At 45.0% G+C, this 23035-nt stretch overlaps 1 protein-coding gene across 3 annotated transcripts; it reads left to right on the top strand.

Moving 5' to 3' along the window:
- Window positions 1-141: 141 nt before the first annotated feature.
- On the top strand, window positions 142-22795 carry LOC108154835 (protein crumbs). Of its 3 annotated transcripts, none has more exons than XM_017285250.2 (13): window positions 142-975; window positions 11290-11634; window positions 12312-13304; window positions 14267-14581; window positions 15373-15911; window positions 16155-16699; window positions 16763-17063; window positions 17125-17902; window positions 17967-18149; window positions 18734-20479; window positions 20543-20667; window positions 20727-21140; window positions 21210-22795. In XM_017285250.2, the coding sequence occupies exons 1-13, from the start codon at window positions 720-722 to the stop codon at window positions 21438-21440; spliced, it is 6771 nt and encodes a 2256-aa protein (XP_017140739.1). In that variant the 5' UTR covers window positions 142-719; the 3' UTR covers window positions 21441-22795. The 3 variants fall into 3 exon arrangements, with proteins under 3 accessions (XP_017140739.1, XP_033245488.1, XP_017140740.1); XM_033389597.1 differs by lacking the exon at window positions 14267-14581 and adding an exon at window positions 13459-13593 and having other exon boundaries at window positions 143-975; XM_017285251.2 differs by lacking the exon at window positions 14267-14581 and having other exon boundaries at window positions 144-975.
- Window positions 22796-23035: the final 240 nt, after the last annotated feature.

The raw sequence follows: 23035 nt of genomic DNA, 5'->3' as shown, positions 1-23035 counted from the left end.
TAATGCAATTGTAAACAAAACACAGCTGACTAAGCAGTGTAACCGTGGCTGCCTGCTGCCTGGTCACACTCTGCCGCTAGCGAGGCTTAAATGATGAAAAAAAACCACCATGAGGCTACCTGTTGTGCACACACACCACTACAGTGGCAAGCAGCTAACACGAACAACATTTCACAGTTTGTTCTCGGCCGCGTCGGACGTACGTTTTTGTCGTCGCTATCGCAACGGAGGCCGCCGAAAGTTTTTGTTGCTTTTCTCATTCTATGCGCACAATCCCGTGCCTTAGTGTTGGTGTTAGGCAACGCGCCTAAGTGTGTGTGTGTTCAATGCACTGCCTGCAGTTCAAAAGGGCAGAACAACCACCACTACCAGAGCAGCATTGTTTAAGCCAGCTAGTGTGAGTTCTTACCTGCGAAATGGGAAATTAGTGGCTCAATCCGAATCTGTGCTCAATTCAATATTCAAATTCAGGCTAGAAAGTGTCGCGTGCGAAAGTGTGCAAATCAAGCAGTGTTTTTTTCTAGAGCTGGACAAAAAAAAACCCGTTCTAGACCAAGTGCAAGTGTATGTGTGTAGCATGCATGTGCGTGTGTGTGCGTAAAAGGCAATAAACGTATTCCAAGCGGCCCAAAAGGCTCCAATGTAAACCAAACAAACCGAAACGAAACAAAACGAAACCCCTTCTTGGCCAATACCGAAAACAACGAAAAGGTACGATCATGGCTAAGATCGTGAATGCGTCAGCGTCAGCAACCGCAGCAACTGCGCACGTCACACGACAACAGAAACAACAACAACAGCAACAACGACTACAACATCAGCAGCGGAGCAGATCAGCAGCAAGAAGAATGCAGAGCCGTGCCCGCACGAAAAGCGCAGCTCAAATTACGACGTCGACAGCGCAGCATTTGCTCAAGCGCGCCATTTCAGCGCCTCAATGGATATTTCTCTTCATATTAATATATTTAGCAACAGGTGAGAGCGAAAAAGAGAGGAGAGGACATTCTACGTGGTGAGAGAGCGGAGGAGCGCTGGTCCCCCTCTATCATTGTATTGTATGTTTGCATGACACCATTGAAATGTTCTGCCTGATTCTTGTTTGTTGTGCAGTGTTCGAGTGCACTTTTGAGTTGAGAATCAAAGCTCTCAAGTGTGTATGTGTGTGTGTGACGGAAGGGAATGATTTTTCATTGAATTTCGGTAACCGAAAACTTGTTCAACGAGTTTTCCTTCTCTCCTTATTCTAAAGAGGTGACTCATTGATCTGACATGCCTAAATTCTGATGGTGTTAATTATCCGAAAATATTTTATTATTGGTTTTTGGCTATCGCTAAACGAAAATAATGCTTGAGAGAAGTAGATTTGCTTGGATTGTAGATGGTTAGAAAATATTTTACTGTTCGATTTCTACTCACAAGACTCCACCCGCCAAGCAGTTAGCTAGTGTCAACATAACCTTTAGGGATCGCTATGCTTGCCATATTCTCTTTTGAAGTTTAACTGCTTGCTAACTTTAATGAGTGCATTTCTCTTTATTTCTTCCGTCTTTCTTTTCATTTCCTACATTCGATTATAATGAAATTGAATAATAAAATTGATTCACATGTCGACTGCTGATTCATTATGCGTAATTATCAGTTACATACTCGTATTGACCGAGGCTTCCACACTTATTGTCTCTGTATTTTTGTGCTTCGTGTGCCCGTGCCCCCCTTTTTCAATGGGATTGTGCAAAAACGACCTCAAATTTGGTTTATTTATTTACAATACCGATCGGACCAGTCAACCACTGTTGTTACCCGCAATCTTATCGCTGGCCGGAAAGCAGCGACTTCAACAATTGCCAAACCACCGAAGCCGGCAACGTCAGCAGTTAGCAGTACCGCAATTCCGATGAGGGAACCAGAACCGGGAGTACCGAGAATTTGGATACCCTTGAAAAATTATCTCTCTTATGATTGTTCAATACAATGTATAGGCCCTCTGCTTGTGGGAAATTTGTCTCTATTAGTGCACTGTCAAGCATCTGGAAAAATCGAAGCACCTTCTTCAAGGGTATATAAAAACACAGAGAGACACCGAGAAAGAGAGAGAGAGAGAGAGAGAGGGAAAGGTTGATAGATGGGAAAGCCCTGCACTCCACCCAAACAACTGGTTTTTGGGCCCGTCAGCTTCCATTGTAAAAATCCAGACACATCGCCCGTCGATCATAGTCATTTTCTGAGAGTGGTTTCTTCTCCGTTTTTCCACTGAATTTTCTCCTAAATTGGAATGATCCATCTTTTCAAGTGAAAAAATCGCGGCGCAGGTACACTCCTCTTGAGGGAAACAAATTACCTGTGCTACCTGCATCGCGCTAATGACGACAACACGTGACCCCGCGGGTTAGTGGAAATGGAAATTGTGTGCCCGCGGGGGTGGGGGGGGGGGGGGACACACCCGCGTGCCGCTCCGGCCTGTGTTTTAGGCCGCCGCCTGTTCTCTGGCCTGGTCTCTGGTCAAGTGTTAAAGTGCAATCGGCCGTGACGCAGGGCCTGGTCATCCCCTTGGACCCCGTGTATCCGTGAATCCGGGGCTACGCAACGGGCCGCGACCATTGCCTGACGCTGGCCATTAGTGCAAGTCGTTAGCTTGCTCTATAAAAATAGCCACAAAAGAACTAAAAAAAGTACTGATTTCCCCCTACGACTATAATAGAGAACCTAAAGGTCGGCGGCAGTTGCAGCAACGTTGCCAGTTTTCAGTTTCTCCATCGATTACCGGGCCGCCTTGGGAAGAGCCGACCCGACCGCAAAAGCCGCAAATATCATACAGCGGGCGACAAAACAAAACATTGCGGCTTTCGCTTTTATTTGATTCAATTTTTTAAGAAAATTTCATGCAAACAAATGTTTAAGACTTTGGTTGGGGGCGTTGCTCAATGCTGCCCGAAGTTGGCTTTATCGCGGCCCTCACGTAGCTGCGTTTTATCTCTAGCTATTTGCATACGCAGCGCGATCCCAGCCCAACAACACGGGCATTGTTAACATTGACTCATACGAGCAACGCGACGCTACAGTGGAATGAAACGCACACAAATTGCACATAAATGGTGGGGTGTGTGTGAGGTAATTGTGGTGGGAAATACAGGTACACGCGGAAGGTTCTGCTTGCCTTCTCCGGGTTGAGAAGAGGAGACTAGCTTAAACCAGTGCAAGTAGAACTCTTGCATTGAATAAATATTCTTCTACTTTTTTTCTAAGGGAAGCTCAACCGCGAAGCTTAAATATTTTAGATGTCTCTAATACATTTTAATGAATGCTAATATTATTAATCATGACTCCACAATTTATTTTAAAAGCATTTCCATTGTTCGGGCCAACTGCGTCCCCACACCACAATGCAACGCCCACTGATGCAGCAGCTCCGGGGCACAGTCCCAGGCCTATCCTCTGTTCCCGGTCTGTGTTTGCTCAGACTGTTCTGCTGGGGACGCACCACCGGAAAAGATTCTCAGGTTTTTGGGTTTTGTTTTATTCAACAGTTCATTGCTTTGTGCCAGTTCGTGGATGGACGGGTCTGGCAGGCAGGCCCAGAGCATGTACTACGACGAGTACAAGGGCCAGGTCGCAGTCGCTGCGCACTTGGAGCCATGGCCAATTGTTTTTTTCCAACAACAGAAACGGGTTCCCAGGCGCGGCTGCGCAGCAGCGGCAGCCAGCAGAATCAGTCCCACTAGAAGAGAGAGAGAGAGAGAGACTCTCCGGCTCTATTTGAGTGTGCTCAATTCTAAGCAGCTATTTTTTTGGGGGAGTCTGTCTGCTTGCTTTTGTGGTTAGCTTTGTTGTTGTTCCTAGAACGCGCAGATAAAAGAGAAGAGCAAGCAGTGGAAGTGGGAATGTACGATACATACGAATCTGTAATCATGATTTCATGGGAGCAAGCTCAGAGCGAAACCGTTGACACACTGAAATTTTGATACCCCTTACTCTCAGAGCATATAAAAGTTTATACTGTGTTTGTGTACATATGCGATAAGAGATAAAGTTGAGCAACCAAATTCCCTGTTTAGACTCCTTTGATGCTTATCTTTCAGATTGGAATTCCGAACAATACAAATGCATACACGTAGCTCACATAAAAATGTATTCTGAAGAGCGACTAGTGGGTATTTCATAGTCTGAATACTTAACAAACAGCATTTTTTGTGGGTGTGCGCAGTTTTTTGTGGCTGTTTGGGGGACGTTAATCTGCAGCTTTCATGGAATATCAAAGCTAATTAGCTTCTACCTCTACATACGCATGGTATTGTGTGCTCATATTATATAATAGAAGCGCCGTATTCATTTAAATATTTTAAAAATAAACATTTCTTTAGCACATTTCTTGGAAGCAAAAGCGGAAATTAGTGTGGGAACTTGTTTGTATCTCAGTTTCGTTCCTTCTTCGTTGAACTACAGGTGTCGGAACAAATGATCCACTATTCTCCAGGTCCAAAGTGCAGTCAGACATGAAAGAGCTCACAGAAGTATAGGGAAAACTATGCCAAGAGGATGGGGGCTTGGGAACGTTAAAATGTTTGAAAATATAGTATGAGTATTTACCATTAAGAAACAACCTTGTCTGTGTGGAGCTCCTTCTCTGACACTCGACCGACTTTACCTAACTAATCTTCTTTTATATTTGGTATCTATTTGTCTTCAATTTCTTTAAATATTTACTATCTAGGCTGGAACTCCTATCTGGCTAAAATATTCCCATAGATATATGTAGCCCTGAATCACTTCTGATCCGGTTCACACCCTTGATTGTGTCCGGATAGACGCAATTTAAACCAGAATTGGACTGATGAAATTCCATATACGCGTATTTGCAGAAAACTTTAATAAACAACAATAAATATTCATAGCGGAAACTCATCTATTTTCAACCATATTTGGGGTAATTGCTCTTTGAAGCCTAGTTCCTGTACCAAATTGGCTCAAACTATAACTAATTTATTTGTCTATTTCCTTAGCCAACTTCCATCAAAAAACAACCCATAATAACAATATGAAAACTTTTCCCAAATGGAAAACTTTTTGATAATTACCACAAATCTTTATAACGATCTTTTGGCATTATTATCTAGATACAAACCTCATGACTATTGAGCATCGTCTAGTAGTATAATTAAACCCTTTGGAACGTTTCAATAATCGTATTATCTTTGAACTGTAATTAAAATTTAACCGCGACACGTTTTCACTTTTCTATCAATACTATAGAGAGAGAGAGAGGGAGAAAAGTGAACCGAAAAACGAAAACGCAACAATTAAAATGCAATTAAAAATTTCAAATTTAATTGCACGAAAAAATTGTTATTTTATTACCGATGTTGTTGTTGTTGTTTTTTGTTGCTAACAAATTAAATTCAGAAAATGAAAACAAGTTAAATCGGTCATCGGTAATTTATGCAACTTCTGAACATCCGAAAGAAGCAGAAATGTAGCTTTGATGCACCGATGCTTAGATACTCTTTTAATTAAGAAATCCTCTATTTATTCTACGAAAACCGATGCCAGTTAGACGCACTTGCTAAAAGCCTGAGGACCCAAACAAAATACATGTCGTGTGCATTCAAAAAGTGGTCCGATAGCTGTTCTACAAAGAACAATAATAGTACACGATTTTTAGGCTGGCTTTTGAGCTAGCTCCAGACACTCTTAAAATGTTTTTGAAAAGCCAGAAGTTCTTTGGTTCTACTATATTTAAAGCCATACAACTGTTTTTTTTAATCATCCAGTCAACATATTTCACTGTAATCGCTTAGATAATTAGCAATCGTATAAGAGTAATCGTAAATCGCATTATATGCCAATTATAAGGAACTAAAGTCACTTAGGTACCTTAAGGTTGATGGAAATAAAGAAAACATGTTGAAAATGTAAAAAACATATCGTTAGCAGGTCTTGGAGTATGTTGCAGTCCGTCTTGTCTCCCCGGATGGGACTGTCTTGATGTTTCAGCCTTCTTCTTCTACCTTCATCGTTCAGCTTCTCAGCAAAATCTTTGTACCCAATCTAAAGAAAGTGTACGAAACAATCGAGTGCAAATGAAACTTTTTTTCGTGGGCGGTTTGTTACACAAAAGCAACAACAACTATGTTACAACAAAAAAGTAAAAAGTTAAAAGTACTTAGAGCAAAAATTTAAAACAACAACAACAATGGGAGAACAGAAAAGTGTGGGTTGAGAGCTGAATGAGGCAACACAGACACACGTACATACAACGGGAAAACAATATGACCATATTCAGAGATGGGAAGAGTGGGATGGAAGAAGGGGAAAAAATTGTAGCGGCAAAAAACAATCCCGGGTCCCCGGGCAACCCAAGCACCGGACCCAAGCCCAACCACCCACAAGTCAGAGCCGAGCCGAAGTTAGCAACGTGCAACGTTTTGTTGTGGCCAACACCTTGGATCCCCCCCTCCTTCCTTCGGGCTAAGGGTTAGACCAGAGAAATCTCCCCGGGGGAAGGGTGGGTACTGCCACTGCACCTGCCACAGAAACAATATCAGCAACAAGAGCGTTTGGAAAGTCGCAATACTACGACAATTGAATACCCGTTACCAGATGAAAATTAACCGATTTGTCGATACTGATCTTGCTGAATATTCGATCTGTTTCAAACAATAATAATAGTAAAATGAGTAACGAGGAAGATCAACATGTTCTAATGAAACCATATTTCACGGAGGCCCAAAATCCGCACGCTCTCGCTCGCAAAATTTGAAAAGAGTGAAATTGCAAAAATGAAATACTAAGAGAGAGAATATGGCAAAACAAAAGGAATTAACGAAAATTTAAAAATGTTCCTCTAATAAACAGATTTTAAAGGAAGAAAGCCTATATGTAATAATTAATAATAATAATTGAATCGACACTGTGCCACATAGATCAACCAAAATCAAACAATTAACCCCTTCAAGGGGTATTAAAACGTCTTTTTCTTCCTATGACAAACATATGTATGTACCCACGATCTCTATATACCCTTGCATTCCTCATGTGCCGGTACGAGGTATTATTAAAACAGTCAAAGCAGCAGATGAGCAGGAGAAAGAGGAGAGAAAGAGGAGCGAGAACTGCATCTAGTTTCAAAGTGGCTAACATGCAAAACGGCAATAGCCAGCGGCCTCATGGGGTTAAGCAAGCACATGTACATACATATGCATATGTATATGTATGTATGTATGTCCTTACATTTGGTGTTGTTTTGCATATGCAGACACGCTGATTAGTCATACAAGCAGAATGCAGTGCAAAAGGCAGGGGAAGCAACAAAGCAAAAAAGCTTAAGTTGAGCTAATTTACATATGTATTTGTATGCATTCGGAGTACTTATGCTCTACAAGCTTATGCAAGTATTAGTAAGTGTTGCAATGATTTGAGTGTTTCTTTCCCAACTGGGTCTCTCTCCCACTCTCCACGTATCTCTCTCCCGCTGTCCAGTGTGTAGGCGGAGTCGGTTGTTGCTTTCTGTAACATTTACCGCTTCCTCCTTTGAGTGTTTTGCGTGCATTTAGCTCATTTTGCATTTTGCATAAATCACTTTCCCCCCCCCCTTCACGTGCACAGCGTATCATGGGAATAACTTTGGGAAATGGAAAAGCAAGCAGTGTAATTATGCATCTCAGATACAGTTTTGCAGATCTCGAGCGTTTTCTCTTTTGATGCCGTACCGTACCAAGGTACGAGTGTGGGGGAAAGTACATAATTTTTTTTGGCGAAAAGCTTTAAGAGAAAATTGTACTTCCTTTGTAATTAAATCCCTCAATTAATCTTTTAGGTGTACTGTAAATCGTTCATCAAATTGATAGCGCACTTGTCGTTTGAGCACCTGGGCTTCCAAAAATGTTAATGCTAGAGCAATGCGCTAATAATTACAATTATATTCACCTTTTTTTATATTTAAGTACACTAGACATTGATGGAGCATTTGAAGACTTAAATCTTTGAAATCCCACCAGAAATCACCATAAATCTTTATACTATGATGGTTCATCCCAGAAATACCTACCATTGTATTCTCTGTAGGAATAATTCATTAAAAACCATTCAAATTTGGCTAAGTTCCATCCATTTGCCACGCCCCTACTTAAGAACCGGCATAACAAACTCTTTTGTGCCCGAAAAAAAGTCACAGCGCCGAGAAGTCATTAAAGTCTCGAAAAGTGTTTCCACCAAACGTTCTCTTCTCTCTCTCTCTTAAACCCGAACAAAAGCTGAAAAGACACTATTAAACTGTTTCTTTTTTATGGCACCGCTAAACAAAATTCGCTCAGAGACGGCTTAAGATCGGGTTTTGGAGTCGCAGTCAGAGTCAAGTCATTCATGAGTCGAAGAAAAAAACAAACAAACGGTTGTCCAAAAGTCACGCAAAAAGTAGAATAATAATAATAAAAAAAGAGGTGGAAATAGAATTCTTTTCCTTGGTTGTGATTATGAAATTTCCGTTCCGTTTGTTTACGGTCAAGAACAACAGCACAAAACAGTCAGTCGTCAATGCGGAGATTGTGTACAAAAAAAAATGCACATGCCAAAGCATAAGGAGAATCTATACCTTAACTTCCACAATATAGTATAGGTGTGTGCATTCCATCTATAAATGTAAAGGAATACGTGCATGAATGTGTGAAATGACACTGTCAGTAAAAGGCATACGGGCTCTCGACCAGAATTTAGAAGAATGAAATATTTGTATAGCCTGATTAATGCTGAGTTTTGAGCCCTACTATAGGGCTTAAAATATATATAATGAGTATCCCTTCGTCGAAACATCAAGTCCAACGATCTAACAGTTTAAATCGCATTTTTGTTGTTTAACTTTTGAATATTTTTCTGCCTAGTTTCGTACGTGAGTATAATATAATTATGAGCTCTTTACTGCCGGACTTACTTGCTAACTCACTCCACTGCTAACGCCCTGCCTGCCCCCTACTGACCCCTCCCTGTTGGCATACATTAACCAAAACGACAGACGAACAACTGTCAATGCAAATACCACAAATCGCCTTTAAATACAAAAAATACTCGTACGAAATGTTTGAGAAGACCGGACAAGGCGAGGCGGCAAAATCGATGGCCTCATAATGCTTTTTCCATTATGTTGTTCGTCGTTCAGGTTCTGTTTGCGACGAGGTCGCTTCGAGTGCTTTCTAAGCCCGGGATCCCAGCCATCAGGCCACGGGTCAGGGCAGCCGCCCAAAGGGCATGGCACTACCACCAGCGTGTGGGTTCAACCCAGCCGAGAAGGTGCTAAAATGATCTGGAAGTGCAAAAATATGTACGATTGTTTTTTCAAAGTTTATTAACGCCAAAAAGCACCAACACTTAACACAAATTCCCCCCGAACTTCAATCTGGTTATGTTCGCTTTGGCAATAAACCTCAGAGCGCCATGGCCAAAGGTTTCTCAAGTTTTTGGCTGCTTCCAACAGTTTCATTTGTCATTTTTAATGAAGAGTATACTCGTACATATGTATTCCAACTCCAATTGGACTCTTGAGTGATGGTCTAGCAAAAGGTGGAATGCAAAATGAATACATACATACTTTGGTTCGAGACGCCTCAGATCCAATGGGGAAGTACAGTACAAAGGTTTCTATTGAAATGGAATCAATAGATTGATTATTTTCTACGTACTTCCCACAGCAAAAAAAAATTTCAAATTCAATTAAAATAATTATGAACCATAGGAGTAGATGTTCGAATAGTTTATTATCTGCAGAGTTTCAGAACCTTTTCCATTTCCTAGTTAAAGGCAACCGTGTGCTACCGCCCTAATGCAAGCAGTCAATGGCGATCCTCTAAGCTTCCACCTGATGGTGATCCCTGAAGCTTCCTAGAGCAAGCAGTAGCTGAGATCCGCACAGGCAGTCAAGGGCCGAAGAGAAACTGAAAAACTCGGATTCACAAATTCGAACAAAGATGCTCGAATCGAATGATAGAAAATGAGAGAAGCCACGCGGTTCTCTCGTGCAAGAGTTCCCAGAGTTTTTAGATCTGAAAATTCCTAATTAGTTCCCTATTTTCCCCTGTTGCCATTTCCTCTCGTTAATAACTTTTCCTTTTAGCCGATTTCGCTCCGTTTTATTTTGGTTTTTGCCTTTTGCAGTTTATTGAACGGTCTACAAAACCGGCTTTTGCACAAATGTTTATGTGCGTACCTCGTACCTATCTAAGCACGAACATATGAACAGTCATAGTTGGCTTTTTTTATTTTTACGCCTTGTGCACTTCAGTCAAGAAAGTTTGTTTCATTTTGTTTGGATCTTGCTATACACTTTCCGAGGAATGCCGATTTTTCGCTATTAAATGGAGCGCACGAAGTTAAGGAATTAGACGAGACAGTCGATAACCCTCTACGATCCCTGTTGTCTTTCAGTTTTGGGCATTACCTTACACCATTTAGATTTAACTTGTAGTTTAATATATTTCTACATTCTTTTTCCCAGTCAGAAAACTATATTCACCTGAAGTTTAGTAGAAGTCTTCGAACGCTTCTTTCGAATGTCGTTGATTTACTGTAAAAATGTCCCAAATACGAGTTTTAGTGCGCTCGGACGCACAACATTTAACCGAAGAGGGACATTCACTTCTTATTAGGGTACCTCAAGCTTCGATCTTTGCCGATAGGTGGGCTTTCCCTCTCGCTTGAAAACTGAATTAGAAAACCACTCGTCGTCCAAAGTTATGGCCGGCGTCTTCTGGTCTACAGCTTCTTTCTGGTGCTTGGGGGAAATGGGAATTGATTCTGCGCGCCTTGGCAGGCGATCAGCGGTAAATGAAAGTTTTGAAATGAAACGTTTACTGATTACCATTTAAGTGTGGTGGCATGTGGCATGCATGCGGCTGCCTGGCCGTGGCAACTTGTCTAATTTGGTCAATGCTAGACGAAAAAAACACTTTCTTAGCCAAACGAGACGCGGAGGGAAGTGCCCGAGAGGGAAGGAGAAAAAAAGTGCCGTAGAGGGGAAAATGTAAGCCAAAGTAAACCAATTGGCCATTTTGCTGTGTGGCCAAATAAGTCGCTGAGGAAATGAGGAAGAAGTCTACGGTTACAAATGCGTTTTCCCCCCCAGCCCAGAAAGCCCCGCGATTCGAATGAAATGCGATTAGTTAAATGAGAGTACGCCCTCCGATCCGACTTGGCCTGGCTCTGGCCTGGCCCGGCCCGGCCCGGCCTGGCCTTGTCATGCTTTCATTTGAGTCTTTTATTCGGTCTGAAGTAACCCCACAACTAAACTCTTGATCTTTTCTCTTGCAGATGTTGCCTCCGTGGAGGTGCATACCAAGGAGGCATACTTTAATGGCTCCACTTACCTCCGTCTGACCACGCCGATGCCCATTTGGGACCATTCGGCGATTAGTTTCCGCTCGTGCCGCGGCGGCGAGATACTCGCTCAGCAGTACAACAAAAACTCAATCGTAATCTCAGTGCTCAACGATTTTCTGCAAATCTCATTGGCCGGCCCCGCCGTCCATGGGCCAAACAATCGCCTGGATGTGAAATTGCCCTACCAACTGTTGGACAATCGCTGGCATACGCTCCAGTTCAAATACGAGTACGGTAACCTCTATTTGCATGTGGATCGTGCGGCAAGCATATTTGGTAAGTGATAATCCAACCACAAAACAAATTGGGTCTACAAGAGAGCCTCTCACACGAATTGTGTGTGTCGTGGATGTCCAAAAGGGTTCGAAATAAATCGTGAAATGTCTTGTAAAGTAAATAGGGAAAGGGATTTCGGATCCCCATCATCACGAAGAGGAACACAAACTAATCAATTGAAAGATGGAAAAGGAACTATCTAGAATCGTGCTTAAGGCTTTTTTGTCTTATTCGCTGTAGAAATTTCACGTAAGTGAACGGATACATTCGTTCCGATCACGCAAAAGATATCGATGTACCATCTACCATCCCTAAATGTATTTCTAGTCAGGCTCAAACGTAATATAGACCTCAAATATGAATGGAACGTTGGTATAGATCGAATACGAATGGGATTTTGATTTACAGACTGTACATTTCTTTTTTTTTTTGTATGCAACAATCAAATTTACAATCGGTATCGCTTACGTATCGATATTGTACAAGTTTTCAATCGTTCAATATTTGATTAACAAAATTTTGCAATAGATATCTTGACAAACACTTGATAATATATAGAAGATTAGCCAAACACTATAGAATGACCTAGATTCAGGGATTATATGTGGTATAGAGTGTACGTTAAATTCAATAATTACTCCATACTGATACCGCGCTTTCCCCCTCCTTTTCATTAGCCAACTCCACATATAACAGTCAGTTCCTGACGAATCAGGACATCGGCTACAAAGATGCCATCTTGATACTGGGCAACTCCTTTTCCGGCTGCCTTCTGGATGGACCCGGACTGCAGTTCGTAAACAATTCGACCATACAGAATGTCGTATTTGGGGTCTGTCCGCTGACGCCCGGACCCTGCAGCGATCATGATCTGTTTACCCGGCTGCCGGACAATTTCTGTTTGACCGATCCGTGCATGGGTCATGGCACGTGCTCCTCCAATTCCGAGGGCTACGAGTGCCGCTGCACGGCCCGGTACTCGGGCAAGAACTGCCAGAAGGACAATGGCTCGCCCTGCGGCAAGAATCCGTGTGTGAATGGTGGCACCTGCCTGGAGAACTCGCGCGGCGACTACCAGTGCTTCTGCGATGCCCAGCACAGTGGGCAGCACTGCGAAACGGAGGTGAACATCCATCCGCTGTGCCAGTCGAATCCCTGCCTCAACAACGGCGCCTGTGTGGTGCTCGGCGGCACCGGGAGCATCGCCTGCGAGTGCCCCAAGGGCTATGCGGGTCCCCGTTGCGAGATCGACACGGACGAGTGTGCCTCCCAGCCGTGCCAGAATAATGGCAGCTGCATCGACCGCATCAATGGCTTCAGCTGCGACTGCTCCGGCACCGGGTACACGGGCGCCTTCTGTCAGACCAACGTGGATGAGTGCGACAAGAGTCCGTGCCTGAACGGCGGACGCTGCTTCGATACGTACGGTTGGTACACCTGCCAGTGCCTGGACGGATGGGGCGGCGAGGTGTGTGACCGACCCATGACCTGCCAGACCCAGCAGTGCCTCAACGGCGGCTCCTGTGTGGACAAGGCCATTGGGTTCCAGTGCATCTGCCCCCCGGAATACAGTGGAGAGCTCTGCCAGCTGGGCCCGAGCTGTACCCAACAGTGTCCCATCGATTCGGAGTGCGTTGGCGGCAAGTGCGTGTGTAAGCCAGGCACAACGGGTAAGTCCTACTGCTAGTCATTCTCTGCGAGATTCCCTCCCAAAAAGCTAAAAGGGTAAAGGTTGTTCATGGGCGATGCATGGTTATAAAGCGTTTGGTTTTAATTTTCTTTCTTTGGGCTTAATGGTTTTTGGTATCTTAACAACAACAAAAGCTTCCGACTTGGAGCCGCTAACGCCGCCTTCGATCGAACTGGAGATGATCGATCCATCACAGTGCGTCAGCGAGAAAAAGAAGCGCTACATCTCGCCCGAGTGGCTTAAGCGGAAACGTTGCGAACTGAAGCTGAGTACGTGGATGGTGGCTGGAGGCTAGAGGCTGGATGATGGGCTAGAGGGCTAGACCAATAATTGTAGATTGGGGGTGTCCCACAGTGCATTTCAAAGCTTCAAGGCAGACAGATGTCAATAAATTACAGAAACATATAACATTTAATTGGTTCATGGGCAACAACAGATCCTCTTCGTTTCCTCCTTTAATAAACATACATCATGCTCTAATTGAAGTAATATTATCCAAAGATCAGTAATATTCGGAGAGTCGATCCTATGACTAAACTCATTCGATACCTGACTTTTTCTGCTACCCCTGTTCCACTTCAGGGGCGCATACTCTCGTAAATGTCCCATAAACGAACGGATACATTCGTATGCCCATAAGCGAACGGACACATTTGTTTTTTTTATTAAACTTCTTATAAGTGTGAGACAGGATCAGCCTCTTCCATCCTCTTCTCTTGAGCTTCCATACCCGTATAATTCATTGGAAATACATAAAAACATTATGGACTGCCTTCAAGTCTTCGGGAAATGCATTGTGTTAATGTGCATCTGCTTTTTTGGATAATCTCCCATTGCTTTTACTAACATCTGATTTATTCGCTATATACTAATCCCCCTAATCTTATATACTACATACAACCCAACAACAAAAATCCTCCCGTATATGGCTATAAACCTTAGGCCCTATTGGTCATTGTCTACCTACAACAACAACCACACCGACACCAGAACAACTGCCAACAACAACAACAACAATAGTTGCAATCACTGTACCAGCAATTACGAATACAAATACAATTCCAACAACAATATTACCAACAACTACAACAACAACAACAGCTAGTAAACTTAACAAAAACCAACAACAACAACAACAGTCACCAACCCATCGATTGGCTTCCCTGAATGCATGTCCCCAAGAAAACTGCTTGAACGGTGGCACCTGCCAGGGATATAGTAGCAATTATACCTGTATATGTGCTAGTGGATACACAGGTTTGGCATATATACATATGTACATATACATATATATATATATATATATATATATATACGACGAAGTGGAGTGACGCAAAGGGTTGTCCTAAAAGTCGTGTCATCCACTTAAATGTAGATTTTATTTTGTATGCGGTTAATGGCTGTACTACTAGTAGTGCTTTCTACTTATAAATGTTGAAGCCCTAAATGAATCCCCACTGGTGGCTATATATTTAATTAAAATAATTTTGAGAATTCTAGAATTAACTAATTTTGAATGGCGAAAATATGGCGTGATAATAGCTAATGTGTCAGTACTGCTTCACTGTTAGACAACACGTGAACTGCTTATCAGAGTAAACGAATCTCTGCCAGACGACGCCTCCACTGCTTACCAGAATAAACAGCTAGAGTGTCCTCGCCTCCACTGCTTGTCAGTCTCTGTTGTTCTCTCTGTCAGCATTGCTCAACTGTCAGACAAACTGCACTGCTTAGCAGAATAACGGATGCTCTCTTTCTCTTTTCTGCATGCAAATTGCACGCTGCAAGCGAATACAAAAGCCATAAGAGAGCGCATTGCAAGAGAGGGAGAGGCGAAGGCCTCTGGTGTATGGATTCATTTAGAGCTTTATACTTAACGGTTTTTTGAAAATTTTAGTGCAACCCTTGCAAATCCAACTGTAAATATGTAGCGTAGTAGTAGTAGTAGTAGATATACATACTTAAGTAATTAATTACTTAAAATTAAGTAGAAGACTATCTCTTCACCTTGAGATGATCCCATTTCTAATTTCGAATTTCCTCCCTAGGCTACAACTGCCAGCAGAGCACGGGCGATGGAGGAGCGGCCGCCGCCATGGCCTTGACGCCCATCAACTGCAATGCAACTAACGGCAAGTGCCTGAACGGAGGTACTTGCTCAATGAACGGCACCCACTGCTACTGCTCGGTGGGCTACACCGGAGACCGGTGCGAAAAGGCCGACAACTGCTCGCCCCTCAACTGCCAGGAGCCGATGGTGTGCGTCCAGAACCTGTGCACCTGTCCCGAGAACAAGGTATGCAACCAGTGCGCCACCCAGCCCTGCCAGAACGGCGGCGAATGCCTGGACCTCCCCAACGGCGATTACGAGTGCAAGTGCGCCCGCGGCTGGACAGGAAGGAATTGCGCCAACGATGTGGACGAGTGCACGCTGCACCCAAAGATCTGCGGCAATGGCATCTGCAAGAACGAGAAGGGATCCTACAAGTGCTACTGCACCCCAGGCTTCACGGGCATCCACTGCGACTCGGATGTGGATGAGTGTCTCAGTTTTCCCTGTCTGAATGGAGCCACATGCCACAACAAGGTAGGTACTCAAGGGGGGTGGGGAACTCTCGGATGGGGGATGACGACTAAAGTGGTTACTAAAGTGTAATTAGTTGTTTTTCTTTAAATACGGAAAGCATCGGATATTGAGACAAGTGAGTGACAAGAACAGTTGTCGTAGGTCTATTGCTAGAGCCAATCCCCCGCTAAAACCCAAAGCTTCAGTGCAACATAAACTCTTGCCTTTACATTAAGCCGCTTTAATCCTTTCTTTTACGCCCAGATCAATGCCTACGAGTGCGTTTGCCAGCCCGGATATCGTGGCGAGAACTGCGAGATCGACATTGACGAATGCATCACCAATCCCTGTTCGAACGGATCTACCTGCATTGATATGATCAACAACTTTACCTGTTCATGCATACCGGGCATGACGGGACGTGTCTGCGACATTGACATCGACGACTGTGTGGGAGATCCCTGCCTGAATGGAGGCCAGTGCATCGATCAATTGGGCAGCTTCCGATGCGACTGCAGCGGCACTGGCTACGAGGGACAGAATTGTGAGCTAAACATCGACGAGTGCGTGTCCAATCCGTGTACAAACGGGGCGAAGTGCCTCGATCAGGTGAAGGACTACTTCTGTGAGTGTCATGCTGGGTACAAGGGCAAGAATTGCGACCAGGACATCAACGAGTGTGAGAGCAATCCCTGTCAGTACAACAGCAACTGCCTGGAGCGATCCAATCAGACGCTGTACCAGCTTAGCCGCCTCACGGACCTGCCCAAGGTGTTTAGTCAGCCATTCAGCTACGAGAATGCCAGCGGGTAAGTCCATTACATTCAATCCTAGCTGAATTTTCGGCTTCTAATTCTAATTATATTTTGTAGCTACGAGTGCGTTTGTGTGCCTGGAATCATTGGTAAGAACTGCGAGATCAACATTAATGAGTGCGAGAGCAATCCCTGCAGCAAGCATGGTACCTGCAACGATGGCATCGGCACCTACACCTGCGAATGCGAACCCGGCTTTGAGGGAACCCACTGCGAGATCAATATCGATGAGTGCGATCGCTTTAATCCCTGCCAGAGCGGCACCTGCATTGACCAGATCAACGACTACGAGTGCGACTGTGATGCCAACTTTGGTGGCAAGAACTGTTCGGTGCCACTGATTGGATGCCTAACAAATGTATGTCCTAAATCGAATCTAAAACCTCAATCTTTACTGATTTACTATCTATCTGCTGCAGCCCTGTTTGAACAATGGCACTTGTCGGCCGTATTTGGTCAACGAGACCGTTCATCTGTACAATTGCACCTGCGAGAATGGCTTCCAGGGTGACACCTGCGAGAAGACCACCACCCTGTCGATGGTGGCGACCAGTCTCATCTCTGTGACCACCGAGCGCGAGGAGGGCTATGACATTAATTTGCAATTTAGGACAACGCTGCCCAATGGCGTGCTGGCCTTTGGCACCTCCGGCGAGAAGAATGAGCCCGTCAGCTATATTCTAGAGCTGATCAATGGACGCCTGAACCTGCATTCGTCGCTGCTCAACAAATGGGAGGGTGTGTTTATTGGCTCCAAGCTGAATGACAGCAATTGGCATAAGGTGTTTGTGGCCATCAATACGTCTCATTTGGTGTTGTCCGCCAACGATGAGCAGGCCATATTCCCAGTGGGATCCTACGAGACGGCCAACAACAGCCAGCCCTCGTTTCCACGTACCTATTTGGGCGGAACGATACCCAATCTAAAGTCATATCTGCGGCATTTGACTCACCAACCGTCGGCCTTTGTGGGCTGCATGCAGGACATTGTCGTCAATGGAAAATGGATCTTCCCCGACGAGCAGAGCGCCAATTTTACGTATGGGGATACCAAGCTGGAGAATGTCCAAAGCGGCTGTCCACGCACCGAGCAATGCAAACCGAATCCCTGCCACTCGAATGGCGAGTGCACGGATCTGTGGCACACGTTTGCCTGCCACTGTCCGAGGCCCTTCTTTGGACACACCTGCCAGCACAGTGAGTGGATGGACTTAGGGATTCCGTCAACCATCATTTGTGACTGTTTCTTTTCTATTTTTAGATATGACAGCAGCTACTTTTGGGCATGAGAATACCACACATTCGGCTGTGATTGTGGAGACCACCGATGTGGGCAGACGAGCCATTCGCTCTATTCTGGATATATCCATGTTTATACGCACGCGAGAGCCCACGGGGCAGGTCTTCTATTTGGGCAGCGATCCACGCAAGGCACCCACCAAAAGTGAGTAAAATCAGCCGTTTACTATACTATAATACCCGGTACTCAAAAGTTCTCAATATTCCGCTACTGCTGATGGCGGAGATACACAGACAGAGATAGACAGAGCGAGCGTTAGCATCAGTGTTCTCATTCTTAGATTATCATAGATTGCACTCTAATCTGTCCATCCTCCTTCCGCCTAATGACAAATATTCTAGCTGCTGACATACCGCACTTCCTTTCCTTATATCTCGCTGTGTCTCTTTCAACCAACGAATTACCATCCGGCCGTTATAGTACATATCTCGCTCACTCTGCCAGGGGGCGCTCACTTGGCGAGAAAAATAATGTGAGAGCGAGTGCGTAACAGCGGATTCTTTATTTTGGCTTAAATAATGATCCAAACTGCTTAAGATTTTGCAATCTGGTAGATAATGGAATGTTTAATAGTTCTGCATTTTCGATACAAGAATATCTATCAGATTTTCGCCCTTTTGTAGGCGGGAGGGGACGTGGCAAATACCCCATATACTTTTTGAGCACCGTGTATAAATACCTTTTCTTTCTGTAATATTCAATCTTTAATCTGCATTTCCTTCTTTTAGACATTGGTGACTCGTATGTTTCGGCCAAGCTGCATGGCGGCGAGTTACTGGTGAAGATGCAGTTCTCTGGGACACCCGAGGCCTACACCGTCGGTGGTCAGAAGCTGGACAATGGCTACAATCATCTCATCGAGGTGGTTCGCAATCAGACACTGGTGCAGGTCAAGCTCAATGGTACCGAGTACTTCCGCAAGACGCTGTCGACGACGGGTCTGCTGGATGCACAGGTTCTATACTTGGGCGGCCCTGCGCCCACGCGTGAATCCCTGCTGCCCGCCAGTACAGAGCCTGGAGTGGACGAGAGTGTCACGGTGCTCAGCAAGGAGACGACAGATGACAGCAAGGACTACTTCAAGGGCATCATCCAGGACGTGAAAGTGAGCAATGGCTCACTCAATCTCATTGTGGAGATGTATCCGCTCAATGTTACGGATGTGCAAGTGAATGCCAAGCCCCTTGGAGCGGTCAGCATTGACCGTGCCTCGGTGCTGCCTGGCGAGGTATCCGACGATCTATGCCGCAAGAATCCCTGCCGACACAATGCCGAGTGCCGCAACACGTGGAACGACTACAGCTGCAAGTGTCCCAATGGCTACAAGGGCAAGGATTGCCAGGAGATCGAATTCTGCCAGCTGGTCACCTGTCCCGGCGAGAGTGTCTGCCAGAACCTGGACGATGGCTACGAATGTCTGACCAATACCACATTCACGGGCCGGGAACGCAGCCCGCTGGCCTTCTTCTACTTCCAGGAGCCGCCACCGGCCGAGGAAACTGGCGGAGAAACTGCCCCCAAGCAGACCCTCAAGCCGTCCATCGAGATAGCCTATCGGACACGGGCCGGCGGAACTCTGCTGTTCATCGACAATGCAGACAGTTTCTTCGAGATTGGCGTCAATGGGGGACGCGTGACCATCACCTGGAAGCTCACCCAACTGCATATTGGCGAGTCCACGCGGTTCGAGAAAGAGAACGCCGACGGGGAGTGGAGCCGTATCTTTCTGAGGGCCCACAATGGCAAGCTGGAGGGCGGCTGGAAGGGCTGGGAGTCCATGGTGGATCCGGCTCCATCCTTCTCCGTCGACATTGACCAGGCAGCCATCCAATATTTGCTGTCGAGCAGCACCCAGGTCTACTTGGGCGGCATGCCCGAGTCTCGTCAGTCGCGTGGCTCCACTCTGTCCGCCCAGCAAGGCTCCCAGTTCAAGGGATGTGTGGGTGAGGCGCGTGTGGGCGATCTGCTGCTGCCGTACTTCTCCAATGCCGAACTGTATCCCCGCACCGAGAACGTGTCCGTGCAGCTTAAGGCCCAGTTCCGTTTGAACACAACACGGCCCGACGAGGGATGCATTCTGTGCTTCCAGACGGACTGCCGGAACGATGGCTTTTGTAGGGCCCCGTCCGACGAGTATGCGTGCACCTGCCAGGCGGGCTACGAGGGCGATGACTGCTCCATCGACATCGATGAGTGCCTCAACACGGTGTGCAAGAACAACGGCACCTGTATCAACAAGGTGGCAGACTTTGTCTGCCAGTGCCCCGAAGGATTTGAGGGACGCTACTGCGAGCAGAATATCGACGAATGCGCCATGCAGCCCTGCCAAAATGGTGGCAATTGTACAGATCTGATTGCGGCCTATTTCTGCGATTGTCCGGAGGACTACACCGGTCCCCAGTGCAATGTCCTCAAGCAGATGACGTGCGAGAACGAGCCTTGCCGGAATGAATCCACCTGCGAGAACGGTTTCAGTAAGTACACCGGGGTAATGCCCCTTCTTTGAACATAAACTTGAACACTATTTTTCTCTGCAGATGGATTAACTGGCAATAACTTTACTTGCACCTGCGCCTCAGGCTTTGAGGGTACCCTGTGCGATGTGCCCTTCTGTGAGCGAACGCCCTGCGACAATGGCGGACTCTGCCTGACCACAGGCGTGGTAAGAAATTATAAATATAATCCCAAATCGAATGTGTACTAACGCTGCTTGGATTCCAGTCACCCATGTGCAAATGCAGCCTGGGCTACACGGGTCGTCTGTGCGAGCAGGACATCAACGAATGCGACTCGAACCCCTGCCAGAACGAAGGCAAGTGCAAGGATCTAGTGGGGGCCTACGAATGCAACTGCCTCGGCACTGGATTCGAGGGAGTTCACTGCGAAAACGACATTGACGAGTGCAGTGTGGAGGGAGAGTATTGTGGCGGATTGGGTCGGTGCTTCAACAAGCGCGGCTCCTTCCAGTGCATATGCGAGAAGCCCTACTGCGGAGCATATTGCAACTTTACGGATCCCTGCAATGCCACTGATATTTGCGGCAATGGAGGCCGCTGCATGGAGAACTGCGGTACAGAACCGGACTACTATTGCGTTTGCACGGAAGGATTTGCGGGCAAGAATTGCACGGCACCGGTGAGTAAAAATGGAAATCTTTATGGTAGTATAGAACTGATAGTTCTCCGACTCTTCGCTGTTATATAGATCGTTGCCAAGGAGGATGGCCCCTCGACGACAGATATAGCCATCATTGTTATACCCGTTGTGGTGGTGTTGCTCCTGATTGCCGGAGCACTGCTGGGCACCTTCCTGGTGATGGCGCGCAACAAGCGTGCCACGCGCGGCACCTACAGCCCCAGCGCCCAGGAGTACTGCAATCCGAGGCTGGAAATGGACAATGTGCTGAAGCCGCCGCCAGAGGAACGACTTATTTAGTTTAAGCTTCGATTGAAATTCGATTAGCAAAGCAAACAAAAAGATATTCTAAAGTCCGCCCATATCGTAATAGCCTAGAGAAGTAGGAGTAATGCAATGTTTTTGTACGTAAGTTCGTATTAAGGTGCTCAAAGCCAGCAGCAGTCCCCCCCCCCCCCCCCCCCCCCCCCCCCCCCCCTCAAACACCACCTCGATGCCTATGCCTATGCTTTAGTTAGTTAATAATGCCGTTGTCTACTTATTTCTAGTATTTAGATGGCAAACACCACTCTATAGTCGTTATGTAGTTACGATTCCGATTAGATTAGTTTCAGTATTCGGTTCCTCGTTTACTTTAATTATCCACGAGTATGTGTAATCCCAAAGCTGCGAACAAAGTTATAGCTCTGAAAACTGGACACCGACAACCGACCACATTTCTACCCTGCGTAGACCTACCTTCAAATTGTACTGTACGAGAATTTTTTTGTAAATAGATTTGTATTGTATCTGCAATTTTAACACCTACATAAATTAGCTGAGCTAAAAGAAAACAACGTTTAAAAAATCCTATATGCCTATATATACTGAAGTATATAAACCAGGAAATGTGGCCTTATACAAAAAAAAAATGTTCAACTAAACCTTCAAAATTGAGTAACGAAAAGCAATTGCAACTATTAGAACAGGAGAAAATCTATTGGTTAAGCATTCAAATCAAATGAAAGACATATTTTGCTCTAGAATTTCTAAGCCTAACCTTAAGGGCTCGCGCACACTATAGCTGAAAGCGGAGCTGAAATCGGAGCAGATAGCTGATTTATAAGCTCTGAAAAAACAAACACACTGCACCGGTGCAAGTGCGCACATTGCAGACTGAGCTGAGCTGAAAGCTGAAAAATCTCGCTGAAATCAGCTCAGCTTAGTTTGATCGATCAAGCATGTTTGTTTTTTCAGCAAGCTGATTGCTGATTTTGTTCAAGTGTATTGGTTCATAAGTGATCGAAAATGGGCGAAACATTGTTAAGCGATGAAGCTGGGGAATAAGCGGGATTATTAAAAATATTTGAATAATAGTTTTATTTCTATAATTTCTGGAAGGCGATAAATTGGGCAAAAAAGTTTTATTATTACCATTTTTATATGTCAATAATAAATATAATATACTATGTCCCCAAGTAAAGTAAACGCTCGAAAGACATCACAAACAAACGTTGGGTTTATTGCCACACATTCTTGTATATAAGTATGTATTTGTATATAGGTAATATGTATATGTATATTCAATGAGTTAATACTTATGAAAACTTGGGGGAAACGGCGTTGGTTGTTATCTCAGGCTCTTCATCGCACACACTAAAATATCGTACATAACATTTGCTGGCTTTTCTCTAGTTTTTCGTATTTTTAAGTTCGTTTTTTATACCCGATACTCAAAATGAGTATTGGGGTATATTAGATTTGTGGTAAAAGTGGATGTGTGTAACGTCCAGAAGGAATCGTTTCCGACCCCATAAAGTATATATATTCTTGATCAGCATCAATAGCCGAGTCGATTGAGCCCTGTCTGTCTGTCTGTCCGTCTGTCTGTCTGTCCGTCCCCTTCAGCGCCTAGT

This window comes from Drosophila miranda, chromosome 2 (genome assembly GCF_003369915.1).
Source record: "Drosophila miranda strain MSH22 chromosome 2, D.miranda_PacBio2.1, whole genome shotgun sequence".
In the NCBI taxonomy this organism is placed as follows: domain Eukaryota; kingdom Metazoa; phylum Arthropoda; class Insecta; order Diptera; family Drosophilidae; genus Drosophila; species Drosophila miranda.
The sequence above is the reverse complement of the archived record's forward strand: the minus strand, read 5'-3'. Positions and strand labels throughout refer to the sequence as shown.